General features: G+C 37.5%; 1 protein-coding gene across 5 annotated transcripts in view; it reads left to right on the plus strand.

The window, feature by feature from the left end:
• Positions 1-27,836, plus strand: part of plekha7b (pleckstrin homology domain containing, family A member 7b) — a 144,606-nt gene that overhangs the window by 55,015 nt on the left and 61,755 nt on the right. For 2 of the 5 annotated variants that reach the window (XM_052562386.1, XM_052562388.1), the window contains exons 10-28: positions 1,360-1,535; positions 5,065-5,505; positions 6,204-6,738; positions 10,228-10,311; positions 10,573-10,698; positions 12,072-12,125; positions 13,470-13,538; positions 14,368-14,448; positions 15,584-15,733; positions 15,886-15,987; positions 17,120-17,285; positions 17,408-17,571; positions 17,669-17,860; positions 17,952-18,042; positions 18,650-18,741; positions 20,020-20,238; positions 22,029-22,211; positions 22,573-22,706; positions 23,036-23,178. In XM_052562386.1, coding sequence (XP_052418346.1) covers positions 1,360-1,535; positions 5,065-5,505; positions 6,204-6,738; positions 10,228-10,311; positions 10,573-10,698; positions 12,072-12,125; positions 13,470-13,538; positions 14,368-14,448; positions 15,584-15,733; positions 15,886-15,987; positions 17,120-17,285; positions 17,408-17,571; positions 17,669-17,860; positions 17,952-18,042; positions 18,650-18,741; positions 20,020-20,238; positions 22,029-22,211; positions 22,573-22,706; positions 23,036-23,178 — 3,202 coding nt within the window. Of the gene's footprint in view, positions 1-1,359; positions 1,536-5,064; positions 5,506-6,203; positions 6,739-10,227; positions 10,312-10,572; positions 10,699-12,071; positions 12,126-13,469; positions 13,539-14,367; positions 14,449-15,583; positions 15,734-15,885; positions 15,988-17,119; positions 17,286-17,407; positions 17,572-17,668; positions 17,861-17,951; positions 18,043-18,649; positions 18,742-20,019; positions 20,239-22,028; positions 22,212-22,572; positions 22,707-23,035; positions 23,179-25,820; positions 27,426-27,836 lie in introns of those variants that run through there. The other 3 variants (XM_052562385.1, XM_052562389.1, XM_052562387.1) reach the window with 2 other exon arrangements.

The following is a 27,836-nucleotide window of genomic DNA, read 5'->3' on the forward strand; positions in this document are numbered from 1 at the left end:
GGCTGTTAACCCTAGGCATTAAACAGAGTAAGAGAATTAACGGCTTTGTTCATGTAAGTATTTGTGTGCGTCTTTAATACTGTGTTTTTTAACATTTGTGTGGTGTGTTTGGCAAATGACCCGAAAAGTATTTGAACAATTATGTGTACACTTGATAACCAAATGAAGAGGGGGAGGGCATGTACAGTCAGAGACACTTGTGTGTAAAACTTCTGCTGAAGTAAATTATATGATATTCCTGTGAAATAAGTAGGAAAGAATTTCAATCATCTTTCCTCTCTGCAGGAACAGCTCAGTTTATTGATTTATCATGTGTTTGCTGTGTACTGAAGGTCGGGGTTCAGATATTCAATGTTGAGTTCTTGACATTGATGGGTTTTTATTTTAAGGAAGCCTGTTTCTACCTCAGGTTTAAAAAAAGTAAAAGGCTACTGATGTTTTAACTCAAAATAGCGACTTGATGTCCACATTATAAATTAATTTCTTCCAATTACAACTTTATTCTTTAGAGCTGTAAACTTTAGAATTTTAGACCTCAAAATGTTATGTCCCATATTTGTTTCCCACATTTTTAATGAAAGAAATTAATATTATTATTAGGCAAGGATGCATTCAGTTGATCAAAATTGACCGTAAAGATTAGTAATTTTGAAATTAGATTTCAATTTTTAAATAACTGCTATTCTTTAGACCTTTTTTTTTTTAGACAAAGAATCCAAAGAATCACATTTATTAAAATATAAATGGCTATTTTAAAACATTTTCAATTATTACATTATAATATTTAATTTACTGTTTTATTGTTTTCCAAATAAAAGCAGCCTCGGTGAGTAGGAGACTTCTTTTATAAGCATTATAAAAACTTACAGACCCAATTCTTTTTTTTTTACTGTATTGTAGATCTCTCAAATGCGACTTTCTGTCTCACAAAGTTTGTTTAAAACTTTCTGACAGTTATCAGCTTTTATACTATAAGGCATAATGGGCTTCCATATTCTGAAGCGTAGTTTGACTGCAGTACAACAATTAAGAATTCATTTTTTTTTTTTTTTTTTTTTTTACAAAATCTCAAATGCTTGCACAGTACAGACTGCTAGTGCAGATCATTTGACTGAATTGCATGGTAGTATTTGTAACAATGATAATGTAGTTATCATTGGTTGGTAATCTTCTTAAAGGCCGTTTCCTCAGCTATGATGAACAAAATAAACAGACCAGTTGAGCATGACTTCTGAACTTGCTACAGTGATGCTGTCACAACAATACTGGGGCCCGCTGGTCCGGTGCTTCGCGTGCGTGTGCAACCTCTATGTATGGTCAGAGCTGATGGTCCCCTCTCTCTCTCTGTCTCTCCCTCAGGCCTGCCACACGGGGATGCGCTCCTACATTTACAATAAGAATTCTCTGATTGGCTCGCAGGCAGAGCACTGTGGCATGAGGACCTATTTCTTCAGCGCTGACACACAAGAGGACATGAATGGCTGGATCCGGGCCATGAACCAGGCTGCACTGATGCAGAGCCATGGCTTGAAGAGGTCAGTCACCTCCTGCTGCTGCAAATCTTTTCTCAGGGCTGGTGTCTAGAAACAAGATCAGTATCTAGAGACCTGGGCAGTATATTCCATTAAATACAACAGGGTAATCCATACGTTATTTATTTATTTATTTCTTTATTATTATTTTCAAACAGTGATTGTATTTGTACAAAAAAGCAAATGCATAAAAACATCCAAAATACATGAAAATGCAAAAATCTAAAATAATACACACTGATGGATTGAAAAAAAATTGCCTTAATAAATCTTCCTGATTGTGTTGGATTCATAAAAAAACACTTTGTTTTAATAAATAGGACTTCTGAAAAAAACTTTTCTTTTCTGCTGACATGGCCAAAAGTGAATGGCTGGAGGAAAATTATATTACCCAATAATCTCCCTCATGGTCCAGTCAAATCCTTATGGATTTTGTCTGTACAGATTTCCCCACAGATGTCCTTAAAAGTTCCCTTAAATATTATTTCTCTGAAAAATGTCACATTAATGAAGTCAAAAGTTCATTTTTTTTAAGAACTGGCTTACAGTTTTAGACATTTTGAGATAATAACCTAGTATATTAATATTTTTTCTCTCCACTGCTTTCCCCTCACACTTGAATTTCCTCTATTTAACATTCATTAATGTCACTTAAACTTTATTTTCCTAATTCTTTGATATTATGTTTTTTTTTGCCTTGGTCTGTGTGTAACGTGATGTGATGATTGATATTTCGAACTATGATAATTTCATGCACAATAGAAGTAAAGTGGTCTAAATGGTTTCTGCACTACTGTTAAGTTTAATTGATCTAGTGAAGGCTGTCCAATGATGTCAGCCATCTGTCGGGGTTCATTCTTGTCAAAGTTTGAGCTCCATTCATTGTATTTAGCTCGGGAGGCTGGCAAGCACATGCAAAATAAAAAAAATAAAAAACTGTCTTTCGCCAGGTACTCAATTTTAAGTTTGGTAAACTCTGAGCTGCGAATTCACAAAGCATAAAAACATTAATCTTATAACGGATCTAAAGAGCATCTAAACATCACAAATTGACCTCTTCGCTGAATTCAAAGCGTGCACAAACCTAAAAATTGCCTGGTTTGCAGTATTTTGTGGTCTAAAGTAATTTTCTAGGCTCAGGATGACCGCAGCTTTGCTCTTTGTGCTGACTTGGTTGTGTATTTGAAATTGCTACTACTTTTTGAAAACTCATTATGGGGACAATTTGTTGTCCTAGAAAGTATTTGGATCATTTTTAAGATAGCCATTCAAGTCACTGGAAATACTGATGGCATTAATGCTGTGGACTAGTTATTTAAAGGAATAGTTCACCTAAAAATGAAGATTTGCTTACCCTCTGGAGATATGGATCATTACATCACTTGCTCAGCAATGGATCTTCTGCAGTGAAGGGGTGCCATCAGAATGAGTCCAAACAGCTGAAAAAACATCACAATAGTCCACAAGTAATCCACATGATCCAGTAGATCTATTTTGGACTGGTTTCATTTCTTAATGTTATTATTGTGCTGTTTTTTTATCAGCTCTTGGACTCTTATTCTGATGGCACCCATTCACTGCAGAGAATAAATTGGTGAGTGAGTAATCAAAGGCTAAATTTCTAAAAATCTGTTCTGATGAAGAAACAAATTTGTCTACATTTGAATTGGCCTTGGGGTGAGTATATTTTCAGCAAATTTGAATTTTTGAGTGAACTATTCCTTTAAGCTCATGTCTGATGTGATGTATAGATCAGGGGTACAGCAAAAACAGCATGGTGTACGCACTCCTCTGCTGCTGTGGTGCTGGTGCAGAGGCACAGTGCCATAGTTGTGTACCCTTTGACACTGCAGCTCTGGGGAGGAGGATCACTGCGGCACGCTGCAGCCAGATGATTGTGGGCCACCAGCCCAGAACACAGCACTCAGACTGGGGCGTGATGTTAGTGTGCTGCCTCATGAGTGCAGAGAGGGTTTGTCCCTAGGGCTTTTCTCCAGCTATAAAAGCTGGGCTCTTATGGTACAATACAATACAAAAAGGAGAGTAGGTGGTTTATAATGTCATTTATGGTTGGTAGGGCTAGTGTAGTGGCTGTATTTGTTGGATTTTGTAGGCAAAAGCTTTTACACAAGTATGTGGATGGTTGGCAGTTTTGCTATACTTGCCAATCTGATGCCTGATCACCTGTCTGATCACGATGAGGGGTGATATGTCAATGTTAGTGATGCTGTACCCTTTTGAGGTTCCTCTGTAGGCCCTTGAGTTGTGTGAGGGAGATTTTGAATGTAATATAACAGTGCCATCTAGGGATAGCTTGACAGTATTGCACATGATGACTTTACCTTTATCAGTTAGAATTTTAATGTCCTTTGATGCATTTCAAGTTTCCTTTGTAAATGTATCATGAATGTGTTTTAAATAAAAGCTTTGTTAAAATAAATTCTATATTAGGGAATGCTTTTGTCAGTTGAGGCTGATCTAGTAAGAAAACGAGTAGCTGAAATGATGACCTTAAATTAATTTAGGAAATTAAATTAATTGATACATTATAGGTATATATTAATTATAATACATTTATTTATCAGTTGTGCCATATCTTGTCAAATTAGTAACTGTTAAGGAAGAAGTAATAAGTCTAATAAAAAATGTCATAAAAAATGTTAACATTTTGAAACCAAATCTGTCTTCATTTGGCCTCAAAAAGAGTTTTGTTTCCACAAAAAATTAAGCAGCACCTGTTTTTACCATTGATGATGATAAGAAATATTTAATGAGCAAATCAGCATATTATAATTATTATTTTTTAATGATTGTGTGACACTGAAGGCTGGATTAATTATATTATTTTATATTTAAATATATTTAATATATAAACATAACATATATATTTTTAATATATACATGCATGTGTTTGTTTTTATAAATACATAATAAATATACACAGTACACACTTATATATTATGTAAACAAAAACTTTGATTTTGGATGCGATTAGTCGCAATAAATCGTTTGACAGGACTAAATTTTAAATATATTAAAATAAAATAAAAAAGGTTATTTTAAAATGTAACCATGTCTTTCGTTACTTTGAGCATAAGATACCTATTTCAAAAACATCAAACATCTTACAGACCTTAATGTTTTGAATAGTAGTGTATATAATACAGTATATATAATAGTACATGAGTCACATTGGCTTCTTTTGTGATGTTTTTATTGTGAAGTAGAAAGCAGCTTGGATGTTATGCTAAATTCTTCTTTTGATATTCTACAGAAGAAAGAATGCCATACAGTAAATGTTTGAAATGTCATGTTGCTATTTTGATAGCTAGACCGTCGGTTCAAGGTCAGTTATCTGTACAGTGAGTTGTACATTCAGTTACTGTACAATTAATGCAAAAGTCAAGAATCATGTCTGTCCTGTTTGTTTCCTGATCTGATTCATCTTCGGAAATGAGTCTTAAATCTCATATTAAAGGTCAAATATTAACTGTTTGTTTTCTACTATTAAATAATTATTTTACATCCACAGAGAAGCTGAAAGAAGCTTCAAATCTGAGCAGCAAGCAACCCCCCAGACCAACCATTTCAGCAGCAGCATCAGAAGCTCCTCCCAGGCTGAGGGCCTCCAGCAGACAGTACATGTGGAGGTGGCAGAGCTGAGGCCAGAGCGAGATGGGGAGGACTGCTACGTTTACAGCAAGGAACTGATTGAGGATCCTGTTAAAATCTCCTCTGGGGAGTTGGAGATGGAAGGGTTTTCCCAATCAGGTGCCCATTCTCGCCCACCTTCCACAGTGCCCACTCACAGGAACGGGCTGCCCCCCTCGGCCATACCTTCTGATCAGAACGGGAACGTGGTGTATAAGAGGGGTCTCGTCCCCCGTACTGACACAGAGAAAAAGGTGCAAAGGAAAACTGCGCTGGCTCAGGTTGAGCACTGGGTGAAGGTGCAGAAAGGAGACCCCAAAAGGTCAGTTTTGTGTGTTTGTGCTGTGATAAGGGGAAAAAATGTTGGAAAAGCATACAGGGTTATATGTAATACTCTAATTAAATGATGTAACATTGGGAACTCTAGCCATTGTAGGATTCAGTTCACATATAGATTCTTCTTATGAAGGAGCTCCCACTAGTGGTTATGATGTAAACACACTAAATATTAAAGGGAATGTTTCATGTTGTAGCAAGGGTTTTATTTATTTATTTTTTTGTAAAAAAAAATTAAAAAAAATCCAATAATCACATTTACATCTGCATTTTAGCAGAAAAACAGCCAGCAAAACAATTCCTTAGCTTTAAGTTTTTTCACTTAAACTTATATCTGTAATATATTAATAAATTATAATTTTATTATATTCATTATATATATATATATATATATATATATATATATATATATATATATATATATATATATATATATATATATATATATTTCCATTTTTGTTAGTTTATTAGCATAGTGATAATAATTCATATTTGTATTATTAATATTATTATAGTTTGTATAACAGTTCATATATACATACCTATAATAATAGAACATATAATATAGCATTAAAAAAATAATGTTTTTATATAAATACCGTGTATAGCATATGAATGCTAACTGACAGTGGGAAGGACAGAATATTAACAGAAAAATAACTTTTTATTTATGCAAAATTGCAGCCATCCCACTGTTGAGTACACCCTACCCAGACGGACACCACCTCTCCAGCCTAAGTCCGTCATGATGGAGACGTACCAGTCGTTGCCAAAGACCACTCGCCACCACTCCGGAAGCAGTTCCCCACCAGTGCCCCGCAACCTGCCTAGTGACTACAAGTACGCCCACGACCGGCTTAGTCACTTTCGTATGTCCACTGATGAGCGGATGGCCACTAAAGAAGGCATGGTGTGGCAACTGTACGAATGGCAGCAGCGCCAACAGTTCCGCCATGGAAGCCCCACTGCACCAATCTACACCGGCCCTGACTACATGGACACATCTGCCTTCAGAGTTACTCTGGAAATGCCACGATCCATATCTGTGCCACCATCACCATGTGACATACCCCCACACGGTCACCCCTCAAAGTCCTTGTCCCCTCGCAGGCCCCACACGCCCGCAGACAGGGTGACGGTGCGTCCGCTGGATGACTTCTCCACCGTGGACACTCCCAGTTTGGGTTCTCCCAGAGGAATATGTTCCCAGATCTCAAAGGTAGGGAACGTGGAGCAGTTCACACAATCTCACAATTTCAAATTAGTTGTGGCGAGTTCTTCTCTTTGTTCAGACCACAGAAGTGTTGACTACCAAAGGCGTTAAGGGTTATGGGAAAACCGAGTTTCCATTTACTCAAGCTTTGATTTGGACTTTGTGACAGGATTCACACAGTCTTCACTCAGGGCTTGATTCCTAGGTGCAGAGGGTGTGTTGAAAGAAAGCATTTTTGTTTATGTGTGTCGCTGAAGAAGATGCTTGTGTGACAAATAGTAGCATCTGCCAGCTACACCCCCCACATGAGAGCGCCGCTCCCAGCGCCACATTCACACGCGACAGCAGTCATAGAAGCCTCTGTGTCTCTTACAAGTTAACATACTGTCACTACCATTTCTGCTCTGCATACGTCAGGACTCGTGTGAACTCACTAATTACATGCCTCCAAATGAAAGATTCTCAGAAGCTGTCAAAAACCAGATAGAAAAAACAACAACAACAAACAAAAAAACATACAGTCTGTGTGCAGTGATGGAACAAAAAATATACAGCAGAATCTAAAAATCTGCTAGAGAAAATTGTTATTTTTGTTTCATTACATTAATCAAAAAAAATGAATGAATTTAAAAATTTAAATATATTAAATTATGCAAGTGTCATTTTAAATTGTAATGTTACTTCATAATATTACAGTTTTTTTATTTGTTTTTTGGAAATGTATTCATAAATTTTTAAAAGTACCGATATTGCAGTGTTATCCCTATGTTAACTGAAAGTCATAAGTACTGCATGTAAAAAATTAGAAAATAATAAGAAATGTTGATTTCTACATCAGAACTATGGTGTATATATATATATATATATATACACACACACACACACACACACACACACACACACACACACACACATACAGTGCTATATATATATATTCATGTTTTGTTATGTTGTTGCCTTATGTTAAACTGCTTTATATGACTTATTTTCCACATCAATCTACACTCCATACCCCATAATGGCAAAGCACAACAGAACTGTCACAACTTTGTAAATGTATTAAAAAACAACAATAAAAAAACTGAAATGAGTACATTGCATAAGAATTCAAACCCTTAACTTAAAACTTAGCTGAAGCACCTTTACAGCCTCGAGTATTTTTGGATATGATGCAACAAGCTTTGCACATTAGCATTTGGCAATTATCTGTCATTCTTCATCTCACCCATTCACTTCTTAAGCTCTGTCCGGTTGGATGGGGGCAGACACACATTTTCAGGTTTCTCCAGAAATATTTGATTGGGATCAAGCTGCAGGCTCAGGCTGGGCCTCTCAAGGACATTCACAGAGTTGTCTATAAGCCACTATTGCTGTGTGCTTAGGGTCATTGTCCTGTTGGAATGTGAACCTTCTGCCCAGTCTCAGGTTCTGAATGCTTTGGACTGGGTTTTCATTAAGCTTATCTCTATATTTTGGTGCATTAAGCTTTTCTTCTAGTCCCTGTCGCTGAAAAACATCCCCACAGCATGAGGGTGCTACCAGCACACTTTACTTTTGGAATGGTACTCTGCAGGTGATGAACACAGCCGGTTTCCTTCAAACATGATGTTTGGAATTGAGGTTCATCTATCCAAAGAACATTGTTTCTCTCAGTCTGAGGGTCCTTTAGGTGCTTTTTTTGCAAATTCCAAGTCTTCTTTCTTGTGTCTTCATTGAGGAGAGGATTGAGTCTGGCCACACTGTCATAAAGCTCCATCAATTGTTCAGTTTGGCCAGGAGGCCAGCTCTAAGAAGAGTCCTGGTTGTTCCAAATGTCTTCCATTATGGATAATGGAGGCTACATGCTTTTGTGAACCTTCAGTGCAGCCACATTTTTTTCTGAACTTTTCCACAGGTGTGTGGTGTGATGCAATCCTGTCTCTGAGCTCTACAGGCAGGTTGGGTTGTCTATTTAAAAAAAAAAATATTTTTTTATTTTTATTTTTTTTAACTCAGGGATTGGTCTTTGCTCTAATATGCATTTTCAGCTCTTAGATTTTTTATTAAGACGTGTGCCTTTCCAAATAATACCCATCCAATTGAATTTCCCACAGGTAAGCTTCACTCAAAGTGTGATAACATTTTCAAACAAAATTGCTCTTGAGCTAAATTTTAACTGTCCTAGACAAGGGTATGAATACTTATGCACTGGAATTATTAGTTTTTTACCTTTAATAAATTTGCAAAGATGTTAAAAACCTGTTATTTGCTTTGTCATTATGGTGTATGGAGTGAAGTCTGATGTGGAAAAAAAAAGTAATTTAAAGCAGTTTAACATAAGGCTGCAACACAACAAAATATGAAAAAAAAAATGAATTGAATACTTTCGCAAGGCACTTTATATATCACACAGCGGGACTCTCTGTCACTGCTAGATTTGTGATATCAACTAACCAGCTGCAGATGTCTATCTATGCATCTTAAAGACTAGAGTGTGTTTTGTAGTGCTGTTGAGTTTTTGTGTTTCGTAGAGTGTGTTTTCATAGCTGCTGTCGTGGAGCATATCTCTATGGATGATAACTAGACTGGTTTTAGCTGATAAGATTCGCCAAAGGCTAAGCAATGCGCCCAGTGAACCTCCTCAGCAGTGGTCTCTTTCTTCTGATCTTGTATTTAAATAAAAAACCTATTATACAGCAAAAATGCAGTGCCGTGGGATTCGCATTGGAAATAGAGTCTACAGTGCTACTCTGCTGGTAGCAAACAAATGTTATTTTAAGAAAGAAGGTTAAAGATAATTTATGTGTAGTTAATTAAATCTCTTGTTGTTTGTGTCCTTTTGAGGTGCTACGATGGGCCTAGATGAAGAATTTTGTATGTTAAGCAAAACTGTCAAACCCTCAAAGCCCTGTGGCACATTTGAAATCAAGCACACAGTTGCTTAGCTTAAATAAACAGATGAATGAGTAAAATGTGCTCTGCTGAGCCCTAGTTTTGTGCTAAACTTTGAAACCGACTTTTACTTGACTTTAAAAATGTAGTGATGAAGTGGAGTGACGTGACATTCAGCCAAATATGGTGACCCATACTCAGAATCATGCTCTGCATTTAACCCATCAAAAATGCACACACACACAGAGCAGTGAACACACACACACTGTGAACACACACCTGGAGCAGTGGGCAGCCATTTATGCTGCAGCACCCGGGGAGCAGTTGGGGGTTCGATGCCTTGCTCAAGGGCACCTAAGTTGTGGTATTGCCAGCCCAAGATTCGAACCCACAACCCTAGGGTTAGGAGTCAAACTCTCTAACCGCTAGGCCACGACTTCCCTAAGATGCTCAAGGTGAGCTCGTCCGGGATTTGAACCCAGGTCCTCTCGCACCCGAAGCGAGAATCATACCCCTCGATGTACAGTATCCATTAACTAAAAGAGAGAATTTGTGATTAATAGTGATAAAACTGTGATTTTAATTGTAAACGTCACCATTTGTAATGTTTTTGTGTCTTTACAGACCTCACAAATAGAGAGGAGATCCATGCCCACAATGGGATACATCACACACACAGTCAGTGCACCAAGTCTGCATGGAAAAACGGTAAGACTTCTACAGAGAGAGCATTTTTTTCAGACAAACTATCTAGGAAATGTAGGGGATCTGCTTGGTAGATGACATTTTGGCCACAAGGAGCTTTCTGCTTTCTAGTTTTGATACAGTTAGTTGAGCTTTGTCATTAAAGACATGCAGTCACAGTTCGCCTTAGTCCACTTCTATTGGCCAAATTTCGAAACATCTTGGCACCACCCTGGTGGTCACCTCCTGAAGTGCTTTCTCTTCCGTCTCCCCGGTGTCCTGCAGCCGGAGGAGTTGACCCTGCTGCTCATCCAGCTCAGGAGACACCGGGCCAAGATGGCCAGCATGTGCAGCGACACATTCACACACCTGCAGCACCAGCACAACGGCCTCTCAGGCCCCAGTTTGCAGGTTAGAGGGTCACATTTCTCCCTCAACCCACCCTGAGCCCCCCTCCCATCTGAACATACCATGCCCTCCTCTTCTAACTCTCATATCGTGCTCATCTTACTATCGTACGCTGTTGGTTGTAGTTATGATTGTGTTGGTTTGGTGTTAGCTCTCCGTTAGCATGGAGTCTGCAGTACAATGTTACAGCTTGGGCTGCGTAATTTGATGTAACAGTCTGTTTTGTGTTTTTGAAGATCTTTTCTTCCACATTTTGCTTTTTTTGGACCATTTTTTTGTAGATTCTTCCTCTCCTGTATTTTGGATCGTCAGATTGCTCTTCAGATAACAGCATGTTGCTTGTTGATTTGCCTGCATTCACATGATTGAATGTTTCTATGAACTGAAAACGTATTAAAAACCTCACTTGTTTATATGCAGTTTTTGATATGAAATGTCAGAAAAGTACACAAGAATTTGTGTAAACATTTGATAGAACAGACGTAAGCTGTTACCCATTCTACTCTCTAGATCTGTCAGTACATAAGCTACAGCAGAGGTCCCCAACAACAGAGTCGCAACCCAGTACCAGGCTGTGGAAGAGTTGCTATCGGGTCACAAGAACATTCAGGGAAAAAATGTGTACAGATATGACAATTTGTTATTTATTGTGCGTTAATGATTCTTATAAGTATTCTGAATTTTGACTGTATGCGATTGCTCTGGTCTGTCCTATATTTATTAGAGGTTACACAGATTGCAGAAACAAAAGGAAACTCGAATTCGCTACTCACGTGCTGTTCTCAAACGTCATTGTTTTAAATTACAATTTAAAAATAAATGTTTTCTCTTTTAAAATGTAATTTCCTGCAATGGTTAAGCTGAATTTTCAGCAGCTATTATTCCAGTCTTCATTGTGAATAAACTATCAGAAATCATTCTAATATACCGATTTGCTTCTCAAGAAAGCATTAAATTAGAGATTATTATCGATTGAGATTATTATCAGCATTGAAAAAAGTTGCTTAATGTTTTTTGGAAACTCTGATACATTTTCAGCATTCTGTGGTGAATAGAAACTGAATAATAATAATAATAATAAAAACTTCATAACATAAATATCTTTATTTTTAGTTTGGATCAGTTTAATACATCTTTGCTAAATGAAGTTACATTGTATGCTAAAAAATAGTATTCATTTAAAAAAAAAAAATCCCATAAACTTTTGAACAGTAGTGTATTTTTCTAAATAACCACCATGATAAGATGCACTTGCACAATGTGTAATAATGTACCAGCATTTGGATTTATAGTGTGCATGTAAATCAGTCTTAGTCTTGCACGTCGTACTCTCAAGCATGTGTCATGTGACCTGTTTCTTCATTTCCCATTTAAAGGCAGATGACACTTACATCCAGCTGAAGAAGAACCTGGAGTATCTAGACCTGAAGGTGGGCTCTAGTGGATCTGCCTTCACCTACTGTACCTTCTCCTCTTATCTTCTCCCTCTGTCCTTAAGGCATAAATTCTTCCTGATTTCCCCCTCTCCTTATTCTCTAAAACAGCTGTTCTGCTCTCTAACCCTGAAGGATGTGTAGAGTGAATTTAGAAATCGATGATTAAATACATCAGTCAGTATTTACAGAGAGCATTATGTGATTTTAAGCTTTTACTGCTAAAAATCAGATTTTATGCTGCAGTTTAGCAATAAAATTATTATCTTTGATTTTGCTAGAATCGGATTCGGAGTTGTTTTCCTCATTCCCAGTGGCATCAGTGGCCTTTAGAGCTCTTATATTAGAGTTCCTCCACTTTTGTCACAAACGTTTTATGTTCACCGACTTTTCCGATCCTGTTTGATATGGAGCGCATTACCTGTTTTAATTATTAATTCAGAATTCAAATGTATACATTGCCTCAATTTATACCAACGATTTACAAAAAACCCTTTTATCTTCATTTCAAACAGATGAAAAGTATTGAACCTCTCATCTATTCAGTACACAGTGCGTTCTGTCTGAATGTAAGGACGGTGTGCGTAATGTTATCATTTAATGCCTTCACCTGCTGTAGTGATGTAAATCCGCTGGACCGTTATCATTGCTCTGCAGAGTCATTCCTATGCGCATGTGCCACTTTGACAGCTTCATTTTTTTTTTCCAAGGACGCCCAGGGTTGTTCTTTAGGTAAAATATCAATACTGCTCTGATGAGGGATTGTTATAGCGATTGCATTGTAAGTGGGAACATTATGTACAGTAAAGGCTGTGCTAATTATTTCCATTAGACATTAGGCATCAAGGAATTACCCTAGAGTGTGAGGTTTTCTGTTAATGAGTGAACGTTCACAGACAGCTGCTCTTACTTATAATGTATCCTTTAGCTAACCTCTGTTTATAACTAAATGATAGTCTTTCAGTGGGTTGCAGCTTGTCATAGGCTTCACTCCCACACGGTTCATGTCAAGTTCACCACTGATAAAAAGTATTGATACCTTGCCAAATCAAGAGCAGCGCTTTGGGTGGATCATTGCGGCTCTCCCCAAATACCCCAGTTGCTGTTTGTACGTAAACACATCGCAGAGCTTCCAAAAAGAGTGTTTGGATTGTTTTTTTTTTGTTGTTGTTTTGTTCATCTGGAGATATTATGAGTTTGTTTATATGATTTCAGCAACCCTTTGTCAGTAGGCTGTGCAGTGTTGATGGTTGCTAGATCGATGCAACCGTACAGCTTCTTAGTCTTGATGTTGATGCCAATGTCTATGAAAGTGTATGAGCTTTTGCATTTCGTCAACAGGTAACTGGACGTGACTCGCTTAAAGATCGACCGCCTCGGCCGGTTAAAATAGCTGAAAGTGACATAGATGTAAGTTCTGTTCTCTGTTTATTAAAGCCCACTTTCTGAGCCCTGTCTCCCCCTCTAGATCTCTCTGTTGGCTTTGCACAGAAAGCTGTTAGTCAAGCCTGAATTTGTGCAAGTAAACACAGGCATCGGAGTGAGTCGGTGGTACACAGTGTGGGGAGAAGCAAGCTCTCTCTCGGTGTCAAGAAGAAATTGAAATTATTGACGAGGGCTTTTTATATTCAACGCTCAATTTAAAGGGAAAAATACATGCAATGGGAGTTTTATACTTTGGGCTTGTAAATTTTTCAGTTTGATTTTTGTATTGCAGTGCTCTCACTGTTTTTCGTTTGATTGGAGGTAAATAATCTGGAAGTCCTGGCTTTTCATCATTAACATTGTTTCAGTTTAACAATTTATAAGAATTTTGTTGGTGGATTTATCTGCGTAATGAATATTTAATGTGGTTAAAACAACAATATATGGCTGTAAAATAATAACAGCTTAATAATTAATTGGAGGGAACGATAAACAGCGGAGAATAAACAGGCAGTGTGAAGAAGACTGTAAACAAGGCACTTCTGCTGCACACGCACACGCACCCTAACCCATTTTTCGCTGAGAAAATGCTGTTTGTTTCTGCAAATAATGACACCAGAATTGTCTTGGGTGCATGGAGTTTATGCAAATGGATATCTTCAATAGTGGGAAATGTTGAATATGGAAGAGCGGAAGAATGTATTCTGTCGGCCCTCTGTTTGATATGTTTGTATGTGTTAATGGATTCAGTTCAGTCGTGGCCTCTGTTTGGTGACCGTGTTTTATTGCTGCTTGCTTGTGATTGTCTCTCCAGGTAAAGCTTAGTAGGTTATGCGAGCAAGACAAGATCCTACAAGAGCTGGAGGCCAGGATACGCACACTCAAAGAAGATAAGGTGCCTTTTTTTTCTCCCTTATCTAAATTCACTATTCTAAATCAGGCATTGAGGATATTGAATTGTGTATCAACTGAATGGTAAAAATGTGTTTAGTTTTCAGCAGGGCTACCCAGTTTAGCATGATTGTCATTTCATATCAATTAAGCTGTATACACTACCATTTAAAAGCTTGGAGGCAGTAAGATTTATATTTTAATTATTTTTTATTACTTTTATTGGTAACACTTAAAGCTTTTATGTATAATCCATTATAAATGCAGTTTTATGCATTGTATGCATTGTACAATCCCAGGAATTCATTGTTACACTACACATTTTAAATTTGTTTATAATTATTTACGACAATATTGTATTGTAATGCATATTATGAATAATTATAATGCAGTATACCCTTTAATAACTCTTTATGATGCATTATACATAAAAGGCTTTAAGAACTTAGCAAGGATGTATTAAATTGATCCAAAGTGACTAAAGATCATGTTAATGTTACAAAATAATGTTAAAAAGGTATGTTGTTTTTTTTCTATCCAAAAATGCATCACAATTTCCATAAAAATAATGGCTCCTGAATTCCAGCTTTGCCAAAAAAAAAGTTGTTGTATTTTAAAATATACGAAAATAGAAAAGTTATTTTAAATTTTAATCCAATTTTTCAATATAACTGATTTATTGTTGAGGAGACTAATAAGAGACTTCTTTCAAAAACATTGAAAAATCTTACAGACCCCAAACTTTTGAATACCCCAAAGATCTCTACACTGCACAATAAAATTATGATTTATTCTGTGTCTATGCCTTGTTGATTATAATGGATACATTGTGGTTTGTCATGTCATTCGCTTGAAGATCTATTTCTAGTTGATCCATCCCTTTAAAATTCCTTTTACTGTTGCAACCTAATATAGTCGGATTGATTTTACCACAATTTTGACTCGAATAGAACCAATTTTAACCAATACGTAATTTAGATGTTTCAACATAAAATAAAATTTAGACCTCAGTGGAATGCTGTTTTCAGAACTGAACAATTGTGCAGCCCTAATGTCCAACCTGATGTCTTGGTCCCTAGTGCTAGTTCTTTTTCTAACTTCTTGATCTGCATCATCTTCTATCCCTCACCCAAATCTAGGACAAGCTCGAGTCAGTTCTGGATGTTTCCCATCAGCAGATGGAGCAGTACCAGGATCAGCCCGGCCATGCAGAGAAGATTGCCTATCAACAGAAGCTGTTACGAGAGGACGTGGTCCACATCAGGGCGGACATCTCCCAGGTGTCCACGGTGAGGACACTTACTGTACCTGTGTTAAACACTCACAGAAGACTCGAGAACGTCCATGAAATAATAATATCACATTAAGCCAAAAATGAATCTCAATGCAATACTTATATCAGCTCATTGCACTTGTATTGAGGCTTGTTCTGTGTTAACAGGAGATGGAGAACGCTTGGGCTGAGTACAGCCAATTGGAGAGAGATGTGGACAGACTGCGTTCAGCCCTTCAAGACCAGATGACACACAGTGCTCTCTCTCAGGTCAGAACCAGAGAAAGAAGTTGAAAAATGAGCCACATCTTTCTTTTCTCAAGCCCAAAATTGTATTTCAGCTTTTATCTCTATAATGTGTGCTTCCAAACTAAAGTATCAATACTGTTTGTGCAGCAGAGTGTATCAGAAGATGTTAAACCGTGTCAGCCTCCTTTTCTATTCAGCACGCACCTCTCAGTCCGGTAATTGATAGAGAAAGAACAAAGTGATGAAAGAGATATGGAGCTCTCGGAGCCGGAGTGAAGATCTAATGTCAGTTTTTGATCAGCGTGATAGAGCCGTAAGAACGAGGCATACAGTGTCTAAGATTATTGATTTCTCAAGTGTTTGTGTGAGAGCACACACAGACACAGTCAATAAATTACGGCTTGTTCTGAAAATACAAATAAGAGAAAATCCTATCCTTTCTTCAGTGCCCCTTTGAGCTCTAAATTTGCCTCTTAGAAAATCAAAGACAAGCCTCAGGGTTGTCATATTTTTTTAACAATTATCGCAGTGATATGAGCATATTTGTTCTATTCTGTTCTGTTCTACTCTAATTTTTAGCTTTTAGGTTTTGTTCAAGAAATGGTTGAAGAAGAATGTTACTTTTATATACTCTGATTTCTATATCTATCTATCTATCTATCTATCTATCTATCTATCTATCTATCTATCTATCTATCTATCTATCTATCTATCTATCTATATTATATATATATATAGATAGATAGATAGATAGATAGATAGATAGATAGATTGAGGCTCATTTCATTTATATATATATATATATATATATATATATATATATATATATATATATATATATATATATATATATATATATATATATATATATATATATATATATATATATATATATATATATATATTGTTGGAGTTTTTAAACTAAGATTAACTTAATTTAGTTGTATGTTTATGCGGTATCTAATAATATATTGAGATTTATATAATTACAGAATTATTTCCTATTTGGCTAAATACATTACATTTACTTAAATACTGAACTGTATTCTGTTCCTTCCTTTTCCAGTCTCTTATATTGACTGTTTTATTCAGCTTTAGTCTGTTTTATTTCATTCTAAATGAATACAAATGATTATATTCTGTGCTACTGTAGCAGGAGAAATCTCAGCTGAGGAAGGAGCTGTGGCGGATCGAGGACGTGCTTGCAGGCCTGAGCTCCAGCAAAGCCAACTACAAAGTGACCATTGACTCTGTTCGGCATCCAGGTGAGAGCGGGCCCTTGCCTGCCTTCACCCCCATGCACTGGAACACAGACCGAGGTATTGAGGTCAAACAGCACCAAATGCAACACTGCTTACTGCATACAGAGGAAACTGATCATCATACATGTGTTTTTTTGCCCATATAATATCAATAATATCGAAATTATTGCATGACCCAGAGAGGAAACTCGTGCCTTCAGCGTCATTGTCCGCAGTGCCTTCTCTCTCTGCGAGCCCATGTGTGGGTGAACTGAAAGCTGCTCAGTCCAGCCCCCATCTCAGCCCGGTGCAGTCTACCCAGCAGCCCTTGCAGCTCTCACGTACAGCACACAAGCCAAAATGGGTGAGTGAGTGAGTGAGTGAGTGAGTGAAACAGAGTAATCAAGATACTCCTTCAGTTCATTTATCTGTATTTATCATTTCATGTTTACACAATGCAGCCTGAAGAAGACGCTCCACCCAGACCCCCTCTTCCTCACCTCTACAGTCCAGACGAACACCCCCCGGCTGTGCCCCCTCTCCCCAAAGAGACCTCCGTCATCCGCCACACATCAGTACGTGGCCTGAAACGACAGTCTGATGAGCGGAAGCGTGATCGTGAGATCGGACAGTACCCTAACGGAGACCATAAGGTTTGCGCCAATCAATGACACAGTCAGTTTTCATCTATGTATATGGGAAAATGTCAATATAGTTCTGAGTTCTATTTTCCTGGGACCCTAGGTTGAGATACGAGCGTTCCTGAGTGAGCCTGAACTGCTGGTAGTTGGTGGCTTGAGTCGTGATAGTGGCTACCAAACTCTACCAAACCGAGGTACACAGAGACCCCTACATGTCTAGTGTACAACACTCGTTTGAAAAGGGGATACAAGGTTTGGTTCATGATAACCACTACAGTTTATTGATGACATGAAAACTGTCTGCTAGTATATTGCTAGTTATACTGTGGAGGCTTCCTAGTTCCCGCCATTCCCAATGGGAGCAGACATTTTGACAAATTCTACGAATGTTGAAATTATATTTCATTGTTTGTGCTTAGGCTATATAAGAAGCTAGTAGTGAATTTAGCTTTAACATTACAAAGGGGCCAAAAATGGGGTAATTATATAATTTGATTTTCATCACAGTACTGTACATAATTTGAGATGGAAATGATGCTGTGGTGAAAACGTACTGTACATGACAGAATTTTCGCTTATTGCACTGCTGTTCAAAGATTTGAGTACACATGGCCAAAATTGACCATGCTGTAGTTGAACAAAACAAGTGTACCAAGTGTGTACGTGACATCAGGCTGCTCAGTGGGCAACAGTTGACAATTAATCATGTAGTTTGAAAGTACGAGCTCCCAGCTAGGAATTTTAGAAAGGATTTCCTGAGAAACCTATAAGATTTGTCTAATCCAGTTCAACTTCTGTTAGGTTTGACAGGCTCATCTTCAAGACTGAACGAGTCATCTAACATTTCATCGTTTGTCACCCTCAGAAGAGGACACACCACCACAAGCTTGAAGGTTGGAAGCCAAAAAAAGTCCTGAAAGTGTCTGTTGAGAGGCAGGGGGGACGTAAAGTGTCCGTCATAGTTTGCTTTGGCAGAGCTGACAAACAGCAGGTTGATTAAATGCAGCAGCAGTACAAACCGCTGAGCACATGAAATAAAAGCAGCCAGTGTGGGCTTGGGCCAGACTGTACTTTACGAATGAATTACTGCGGTAGTGTTGCCATGCAGACTGTGAACACAGTGTGTGTCTCCCACCCTGATGGATTCATGCAGAAAATGTTAACAGAAATGAGCAGAGCAGAGCTTCAAAATGAACTTCTCTGTTTCTGATACTTTATTTTCTGCTTCTGCCTCTCTCTTTCTGACTGACTGTTATACACTCATTAATAACAACACACACACAAACACACATATATATACGTCTTGTATTCATTTTTCTGAAAAATCCTGTCATACATGCACAAACTGACAGTCACCACTTGTAATGATTTGTATTGTAAAAAGCGCTATACAAATACACTTGAATAAACTTGAACACGCTTATATATATATATATATATATATCCCTATAAAACATAGTTATTAAAATAGACACACATATATATATATATATATATATATATATATATATATATATATATATATATATATATGAAGAGTTTATTTGCAAAGTCTGATAACTTTTAAAAAAATCATGTTTTTTTAATTGTTATCATGTTTTTATTGTGTTTTATTGTGTTAGTTAGCTGTATTTTTTTTTTTTTTACCTAATCAAAGTTACCCAACTGCAGTTTGATTGAGATTAATTGGAATGCAAATAATGAAAATAATCATTACAATGATTTAATGTATATTCAATCATTCTAATATACTGATTTGGTGCTTAATTATTGTCAACATTGGAAACAGTTGTGCTGCTTGCTATTTTTGAGAAAGCTGTATATATTTTTCAGCATTCTTTAATAAATCGAAAGTCTTTTAAAGTAGAATTAATTTCAGCTTCAGATTAATTCAGATTTAATTCATTCTAATTTCTAAACTTTTGAATGGAAGTGTAATTAACAATAAATACAATACATTGCAATACTACATGCAAAAACTGTAAGAGAACAGCAAGAATATAGTAAAGGCATAGACAGACATCTAGTGAATATTGGTTGGATCTTTTCTTTTTCCTTCCTCTCCTCCCTTTTGCAAATTGTTCACATTTCTCTCTGATTGTTCTCTCTCCACACTGTTCTTTGGTGCGGTTTGTTTCAGCATTATTAACACATCCACTGGTGTCTCTTAGGAGAGACCAAAGAGTGCCTTGGAGCGGCTGTACTCTGGGGAGCCCGTGCAGCAGCGCGGCCGCATGAGCGCCGAAGAGCAGCTGGAGAGGATGAAGCGTCATCAAAAGGCTCTCGTACGAGAGCGCAAGAGAACGCTCAGCCAGGGCGAGCGGCAGGCATCCTCATCTCGTGCCTCCTCCTCCTCCACATCCAGACCCGTGTCTGCAGACCTGGGATCAGTACGTTAGAGCACAATGACACATTACCCTCCAGAGAGAACCGTCTGTCGCCTAGACATAAATGCACATTCAGCTATTTACACTGTTTTGATGGAGAACTGTAAGATTTGGCGTTAACACGATCAGCGTTTGAAATGAAGTAGTGTCTGCCGCAGGTAAGTGGGTATGTGGGAGGTGTTGCAGAAGGAGATGTGAGAGATTTTATTATATGTTGTTGGGCCACATGGATTGGTTATAGAGTAAGAACGGATGAGAGTTATGCTATTTGCCAATGAAAGATGTGGACTAATGTGTTTAGAGGATTAATAAGGAAAGTTGATATGCTACTGATTCTCACTCTTAATGTAGTTTCAAAATGTTCTAATGACTTGTATGAGTGTTTCATTTTAACCGTGGGACATGGCGCCCATGTTCATCTGGGATAGTGAATCAAAGTAGTGTGCTTTTACTTGGGGTTCTTTGAATAGGCAAAAGCCAACACTAACATCAAACTGCTCTTTTAACATCTCTATAACAATAACCTAATGCTTTAAGTTGTTGGAAACGGGGTCTGCTGTATTAGTGGGCTCCTAAACCAAACTAAATTTCAAGCACAAGCTCTCAAACCTTTTAGCTGTTCATCACTCAACCGCAATAATTATAGCATAACTGAAGTGTGAAACCAGACTTTATTGTGTTTACCTCACTCATTTATTCTTTTGGTTTACACTAATTTCACCCGTTTTCACTTTTCACATCCAGCTTTCTAATAATCTTGCAAGTCTTGCGAAACCTGCAAAATCATTTTCCCCTGCAATTTGGGTCTGATTTGAGTGCACAGAATTTATGACATGATCATTTTATGTTTGTTTTTTATTTACCAATTCTGTCATTCTACAAAACATGATTGTATAACTTGATTTAGCTTATCTGGCTTGTTTTAAATGAATACTTTTATAATTTTACACCTTGTTTTACCAAAATGTATTGAATGTGTACACAGTGAATGGCCTGGGTAATATATGAATGACTTATTTGTTTATAATTGTACTACTTACGGAGCATGTTTTTCTTTAATCACTTGTATGTTCATAATATTATAACAGCGGACTGTAGCATAATTTGCAAAAAGAAAACCAATTGCACTGCTCTGCTTTCTTTATCTTTTATGTAGATTTTTGCATATAAGCAAATAAACACTTTGCTAGGAAAAAAGGTAAAAAGGCAATTGTTCTTTTTCTCTCGACTGTGAATGTGAAACCACAGTTTATTTCACGACACACTGGTTTCTTTTCTTTTCAGTAAGCACAATAAAGCCTGGGAATGAAGCATGCAAATGAAGTCACAGATGGAGCGTTTTATTGCGTCTTTCTTGGTTTGCAGGAGTGTTGTAAGCTACGGTTTGAGAGCTTGAACATGAGACACTTCACACACAATCAGTCCAATCACTTGTACATGGTACAGAGGTACAGGAGCGCACTGGGACAATATACCATTACCCTCAAGGTTGCAGTTTAACCCAGTTTTGTGTGTTGTTTATGTGCAAGGCTGTCCTCTTTAAACTTTTTATTTCATGTAAAGAATGAATGTTGGATGTAAGTTGATATGTGGAGCACAGAGGTCATTTTGGCTTTAATACTCAGTTTGGTTTGTCCCAGTGTTATTGGAAATGTTATTCTACGCTTAACCTGGCCTGTAATTCAGGTGAAGACCATTACAGAACCAAAATATTACATTTTCATATCCCGAGTTGTATGTATGTGAGGTCTAGATCGGCCGTCTCAGGGCTCTGTGTGTTTATGTGCCTTCAGTGGAGGAGAGAGCAGGACTTTGATTTGCAGCTTCTGGAGCGGGCCGTGCAGGGTGAAGGGAGACCAGTCGAGCACAAAGAGAGACAGCGCTCTCACTCAGACGAATGGTTCACCCTGAGCAGCACACCCATGAGAGAACTAGATCTGGAGCCTCTGGACTACCAGCTGGACCTCAGCAAAGAGGTAACCCCACTGCTTAAACGGATAGTTCACCCCCCCAAAAAAACAGATTCTGACATAATTTCCTTGTTGTGTGGAACAAAAGCCTCAGTCACTATGTGCTTTTGCTTTATAGAGAAAAGATGTGGTAAATGTTAATGTTGAGTGAGACGGTACTTAAAACACTGACTTAATTCACCTTTTCTTTCACATGAAAGGGAGTAAATAAAAAGAGTTCATTTAATATTATATAAAATATAGGCTTTTTATTTCAAGAGAACAAAAAATTATCAAATTAAAGAAAATGTTTAACTTTAATGACTGGACGTTAGATTTCAGAATTAAGTGATTTGATGGTGTGTGTTTGGTCTCAATGTCTGTATAGCTGGCAAAGCCACAAAAGGTGGCCATCCCTGAGCGCTATGTGGACATGGATCCAGAAGAGCCCCTCAGCCCACAGGAAATGGAGGCCAGACATCGTAAAGTGGAACGAATCAAGAGCATCCTGGCTAAGTCTAGGTACTGGCAGATCAGTCTCGTTCAACCCAGCTGCTCTTATTATCGTCTTTATTGATTATATATACTACCATTCAGAAGTTTGGGGTTTGTAAGTATCATTATTTGATCAGAATATTGTAACATTTTATATTGTGAAATATAATTACAATTTACACATAGGGTTTTATATTTAAATAGCATTTGAAATTTAATTTATTTTGTTTATGGCAAAGCATTTGGTGCTCAAGAATGATTTCTTATGTCCATCCATATATTTTCTAACATTATAAATATCTTTGCTGTAACTTTTGAGTTTACTCTAATGCAGTTGTTTCTTGTGTGCATGTAAGTGTCCAGAATATACCTCCTCCTGCAGCAGTAGACAAGCCAGTGCTGCTGGGCATAGACTCAGCTCTACAGGAGCAAGAGAGAATCATCACCATGTCCTATGCCTTAGCATCAGAGGCCTCGCTCAAGAGCAAACAAGTGGCAGGTAAACTAACCAGCAGCATTACTACTTACCTGAACTGATTCCTTAAATTCTTACTGATTCCTCAAATTATCTTGTTAATACACTCCATTTTCTATGGAAGCATATACTGGGTTTTTACAAAACACAGTTAAAACTTATTGTAAAAAGCACAAAAGATTTAAAATGGCAAGAGTAAGGACAGGGAGTTCAGTGTGCACAGTCCACGTCAGTGCTAAGGACGCTTTGAGAGAGTCCCATAATAACATACAATCAACAGTTCACACCTGTATGACTGCCAGAGCTCTATTTGAATAGATTAATTTCACATATGCTCTGCGGCACACCTTGACAAGTTCAGATACTCTGAAAAGATCAAGGTAAATGTGAAGAAAACACTTCAGAAATTGTTATTTGTAATGCAAATCTGACAGTGTCGATAAAAGTTCCTGAATAATCAAACTGACAACTACTGATTAACTGTGAACATAGGGAGAAACGGCCCTCCCTGTTTCAAAACATCGACATTGGAGGCGTGATGAGGAAAAAGAAAGAGCAAAGCCAAGCCTATCAGCTGCAACGTTAATAACTGAACATTATTCCTTATTAGCGCAGATCTGACGAGTAAAGATGCTTGCTAATTGGGAGACATGTCGGATCTTTCAGGCTGGGAGGAATCTCTTGATGAGGCCATTTTTTTTTTCAGAGCCGATCAATGACCCAGTTGAATATGCACTGGGGCTTGTTCACTCTGCATCCCGTGGCAGCACTTTGAACATCTTTCTGAACTGGCATAAAAGCACACCATCGTTTCATCTTTACTTCTTACAGAGGCCTCACTCGCTCTGCCAGGTCTAACCTTCAGACAGGGTGCAACATGTCTCTCTTAGTCACACAGATTTACAGTCAGTTCGTCCTGACGTGATGGATCATAATGTGTGAGGCTGGCAGTATGGCATATTCAACAATTATCACAGTGTTTCCAATGGAGGACATGCCAGAATACCTTATGTGAGGGATCTCATCTGTGAAGGCAGGTCAGGGTTTTGATCAACCACAGCACCACTTTGAGCCTTTATTTTGAGTTTATGAGTGCAGACAGAAATCATCTAAAATAGTCAGAACTATGGGATGTAAGCACATTTTCGTAACATAGCGAATTGTGGTGTTCATGTGGGCAGTGCACCTTGGCTTGAGACACTGCCTGGTTCAACTAACACAGTCTTGTCTGTTCTATGAATAAAAATGGTAGAAAAGGCCAGATGTAGCTAAAATTGATACCAACCGGTCCAAACTGGTTTAGGTGGACTACCAGCTGGAGGAGCCAAGGACATCCTGGTTTAAGCTGGTAGACCACCTTGGTTAAAGGAATGGTTGCCCAGAAGTGAAAATGTACTCCTCACCCTCATATTGTTCCAAACCCATGTGACTTTATGATTTTTTTATTTTGAAAAAAGGAGGACATAGTGCCTAAGAGCACTGAGGATTTCAGTCTTCTAAACGTATGCAAAAGCACCATCAAGGTGGTCTATGTGACTTGTGTGCTATATTCCTAATTACAATCCGTTCTGTTCACAATGTCTCCTTGACTATCACTAAACCTGACTATCACTGATTGGATTACATTCTGATCAGAAGCGTTTACACTTGTCTTTTCAATGTGTATGTGGACAACATCCAGTTACAGGTCGCATGTTAATGCCAAGTGTAAACGCAGCCTTTCTGAAGTCAAACGAAGAGCCGACCAAAGTCCTTATTAGCTGAGAATAATCTCCTTCAGTGAGCTGTTAACCACTGCAACTGGATCAGTCAGAGTCCGTGAGCTGAACTTGAGAGCCACAGCATTCAGATTTGTGAACTGGATCTTCTGATTCACTGAAAATAAATCACTGTTCGAAAGATTGGGCTTGGTAAGAAAAGGTTGTCCACATCAAAAGTTATTGTATTGCTACTGGTTCTTATGGCTTTATATGTAACAAATCATGAATATCGTTTTTATGATACTTTTATAGTGCTTTTTCTTCCTGTTTGAAAACAATCTTTTTGTTCCATTGAAGAATGGAAGTCACACAGGTTTGGAATGGCATAAAGGTTATGTGTGAAGAACGAATTTTTGTTCCTGCTTTATATTAAGTGCCCTTATCTACTTTGTACTACCATTTAAAAGAGGTACAATTAACATGTTTTTACATTTACTTATAAATTTATATATAAAAAGAATACTTGCATGTAATTACGTCTGTAATTAATTTCTCTAATTACATTAATAATTACACTGTTGACTCATCCCTTACACCTTAACCCACCCTTAAACCTACCCTTACCACCAATCCTGTCCCTAATCTTACCTCATCCCACCTCAATAGCAGCAAGTGTTTTGCAATACAATACAAACACAATAAGTACATTGTACTTATTTTGTTATGCAAGTATGTTGTAGTTAAGGCCACTTAATATAAAGTGGAAACCAATTTCTTTGTTGGTTTGTTTGTTTTTGTTGAATATTCCTTTAAGTTTGACTACCTTGATGTCCTCCGATCGCTCTTGTAGTTATGTACTCACATGTAGCACTTTGTAGTGTGTGGTAGTAGCAGTTACTGTAACATTGTCACTAGCTCCCTGTGTGTTTCTACACTCCCCTGTTCCTGTTTCTGCTTCTGCTTCAGCCTCACCGCCGGTTAACAGTCCCACCTCACTCCCTCCACCTCCACCACCTCCTCCTCTTCCTCCCCCCGCTCCTGTTGCCGTCTCTACGGCTCAGTCTGCCCCCCCTCCCCTGAGCAATGGATTTCACTACACCTTTGTCTAATCAGAGAACAACAAAGTAAGAACTAACTGCTAACCGTTTAGCACGGAAATGCGCTTTTGCTAATTGTTCCCTGTGTGTTTTGGCACCTTTTCTGACTGCATGCTGCATGATTGTGCTTCATCAGGGCTTGTGCTTTAGTATCGAGGAACTTCATGAGTAGTGTAGATTGGCCCCCCTCTACACAACTGCCTCCACATCTGGAGATGGAGAGGTGTGTGAATTGTGTGCAAATTGGCTTTTTGTTTGCCGATAAGCCTAAAAAGCCATAAACAAATGCTGTCTTTTGTTAATTGTTTGTAATTACCAAAGACTCAGGGCATCGCTAAGGCAGCACATGCTGTTGTGTTGCCAAACACCACTTGCTTTGCCATCTGTAATCTGTAAAGAGCTTTTGTGTTTCAATGTCTGTGACTCGCTGAAATAAACAGCAGAACTACTATCAAGGTTTTGTGGGGAAAAAAGGAAAAACGTGGCACTTCGTCTTTGGACACTTTATATGTGTGTGCATCTCTCCAAAGCTATTTTAGGGCAGTTCATTAAAAAGAGCATGACCTCCACCTGCATTGTGTGTTCTGCTTCTCAGCATGCCCCAAATCAGTGAACTGCCATGATTTCCCATTTGACACATGCAAATTACGAGCTATTATGTGCAGTATCTGAATCACTGTCCAAAAATACAGTACACTTTTGGCCCCATTAGGTCTTAAAGGCCTTTCATGATTTTTAGATTGTAAATCATTATCTAACATGTAAATAAACCCATTATGAAAAGTTAGCTAGTCTTACCTTTAGAAATCCTGATCCTGGTTATGTATATATACTGAAAAATAAATAACTAAATAAATAAATATAACTATAGATCTCCTACTGAGTTGACAGAACATTACTGTATATATTTGTGTCCCTGAACCTTAAAGTCTAAGTTTGTTAAAATTGAGTTGTTACATCATCTGAAAGCTGAATAAATAAGCTTTACGTGATGTATGGTTTATTAGGATCGGACAATCTTTGGCCGAGATACAACTATTTGAATATTTCGAATCTGAGGATGCAAAAAAATGTAAACTTATTTATTTTAAAGTTGTCCACATGATGATCTTAGCAATGCATATCACTAAACAAAAATAACGTTTTGCTATATTTATGGTAGTTACGGTTAACTACCGTACACATAATTACGGTAATGTTTTTTGGTATAAATTTTGACACGTACAAGGTTTTTTCTTTTTTTTTTTTCTGTTTTGGCTATTGCTAAAAAAATACCCCAGCGACTTTGACCCTGTGGTCCAGGGTCAAACACATATATATATAAGAATAATAATATAAAACAAGAAAAAAAAATCTTGCTAGAAAATAAAATCATTTGTGTTTTAAACTATATTCAGACATGCCCCAAATATAGGAGAATTTTTTTTAATTGAATAGAAAATGAATATCCTCATTAACAACAATACTAAGTTTGACCCACTGAGTAAAAAAAAAAAAAAAATATATGTGTATATATATATATATATATATATATATATATATATATATATATATATATATATATATATATTAAAGATCTTCTGCCATTGTTTGTACCATATTCTGTTGGACAGTGACATGATTGTACTGTATTATACTATACGAAAGATTTGAGTCAGTGCATATCTTTACATTTAGCTGTACATGTTTATTAGCCAATCCATTTCATCACTGAATGCCTGAGCTGGCCGAGTTATTCTGCTGTTTCAGCAGCATTTGTATGAAATGTATGAAAGTGAACTGCATGCTGCATGTGTCACGCACATGCATGTGTTAAAGTGTGTTTAACGCAGCGTTTTCTCTATGTAACATGCTGCACAGAGAGAAGGAGGGTGGAGAGTGTTTA

Source organism: Carassius gibelio, chromosome B7 (assembly GCF_023724105.1).
Source record: "Carassius gibelio isolate Cgi1373 ecotype wild population from Czech Republic chromosome B7, carGib1.2-hapl.c, whole genome shotgun sequence".
Taxonomy (NCBI): Eukaryota; Metazoa; Chordata; class Actinopteri; order Cypriniformes; family Cyprinidae; genus Carassius; species Carassius gibelio.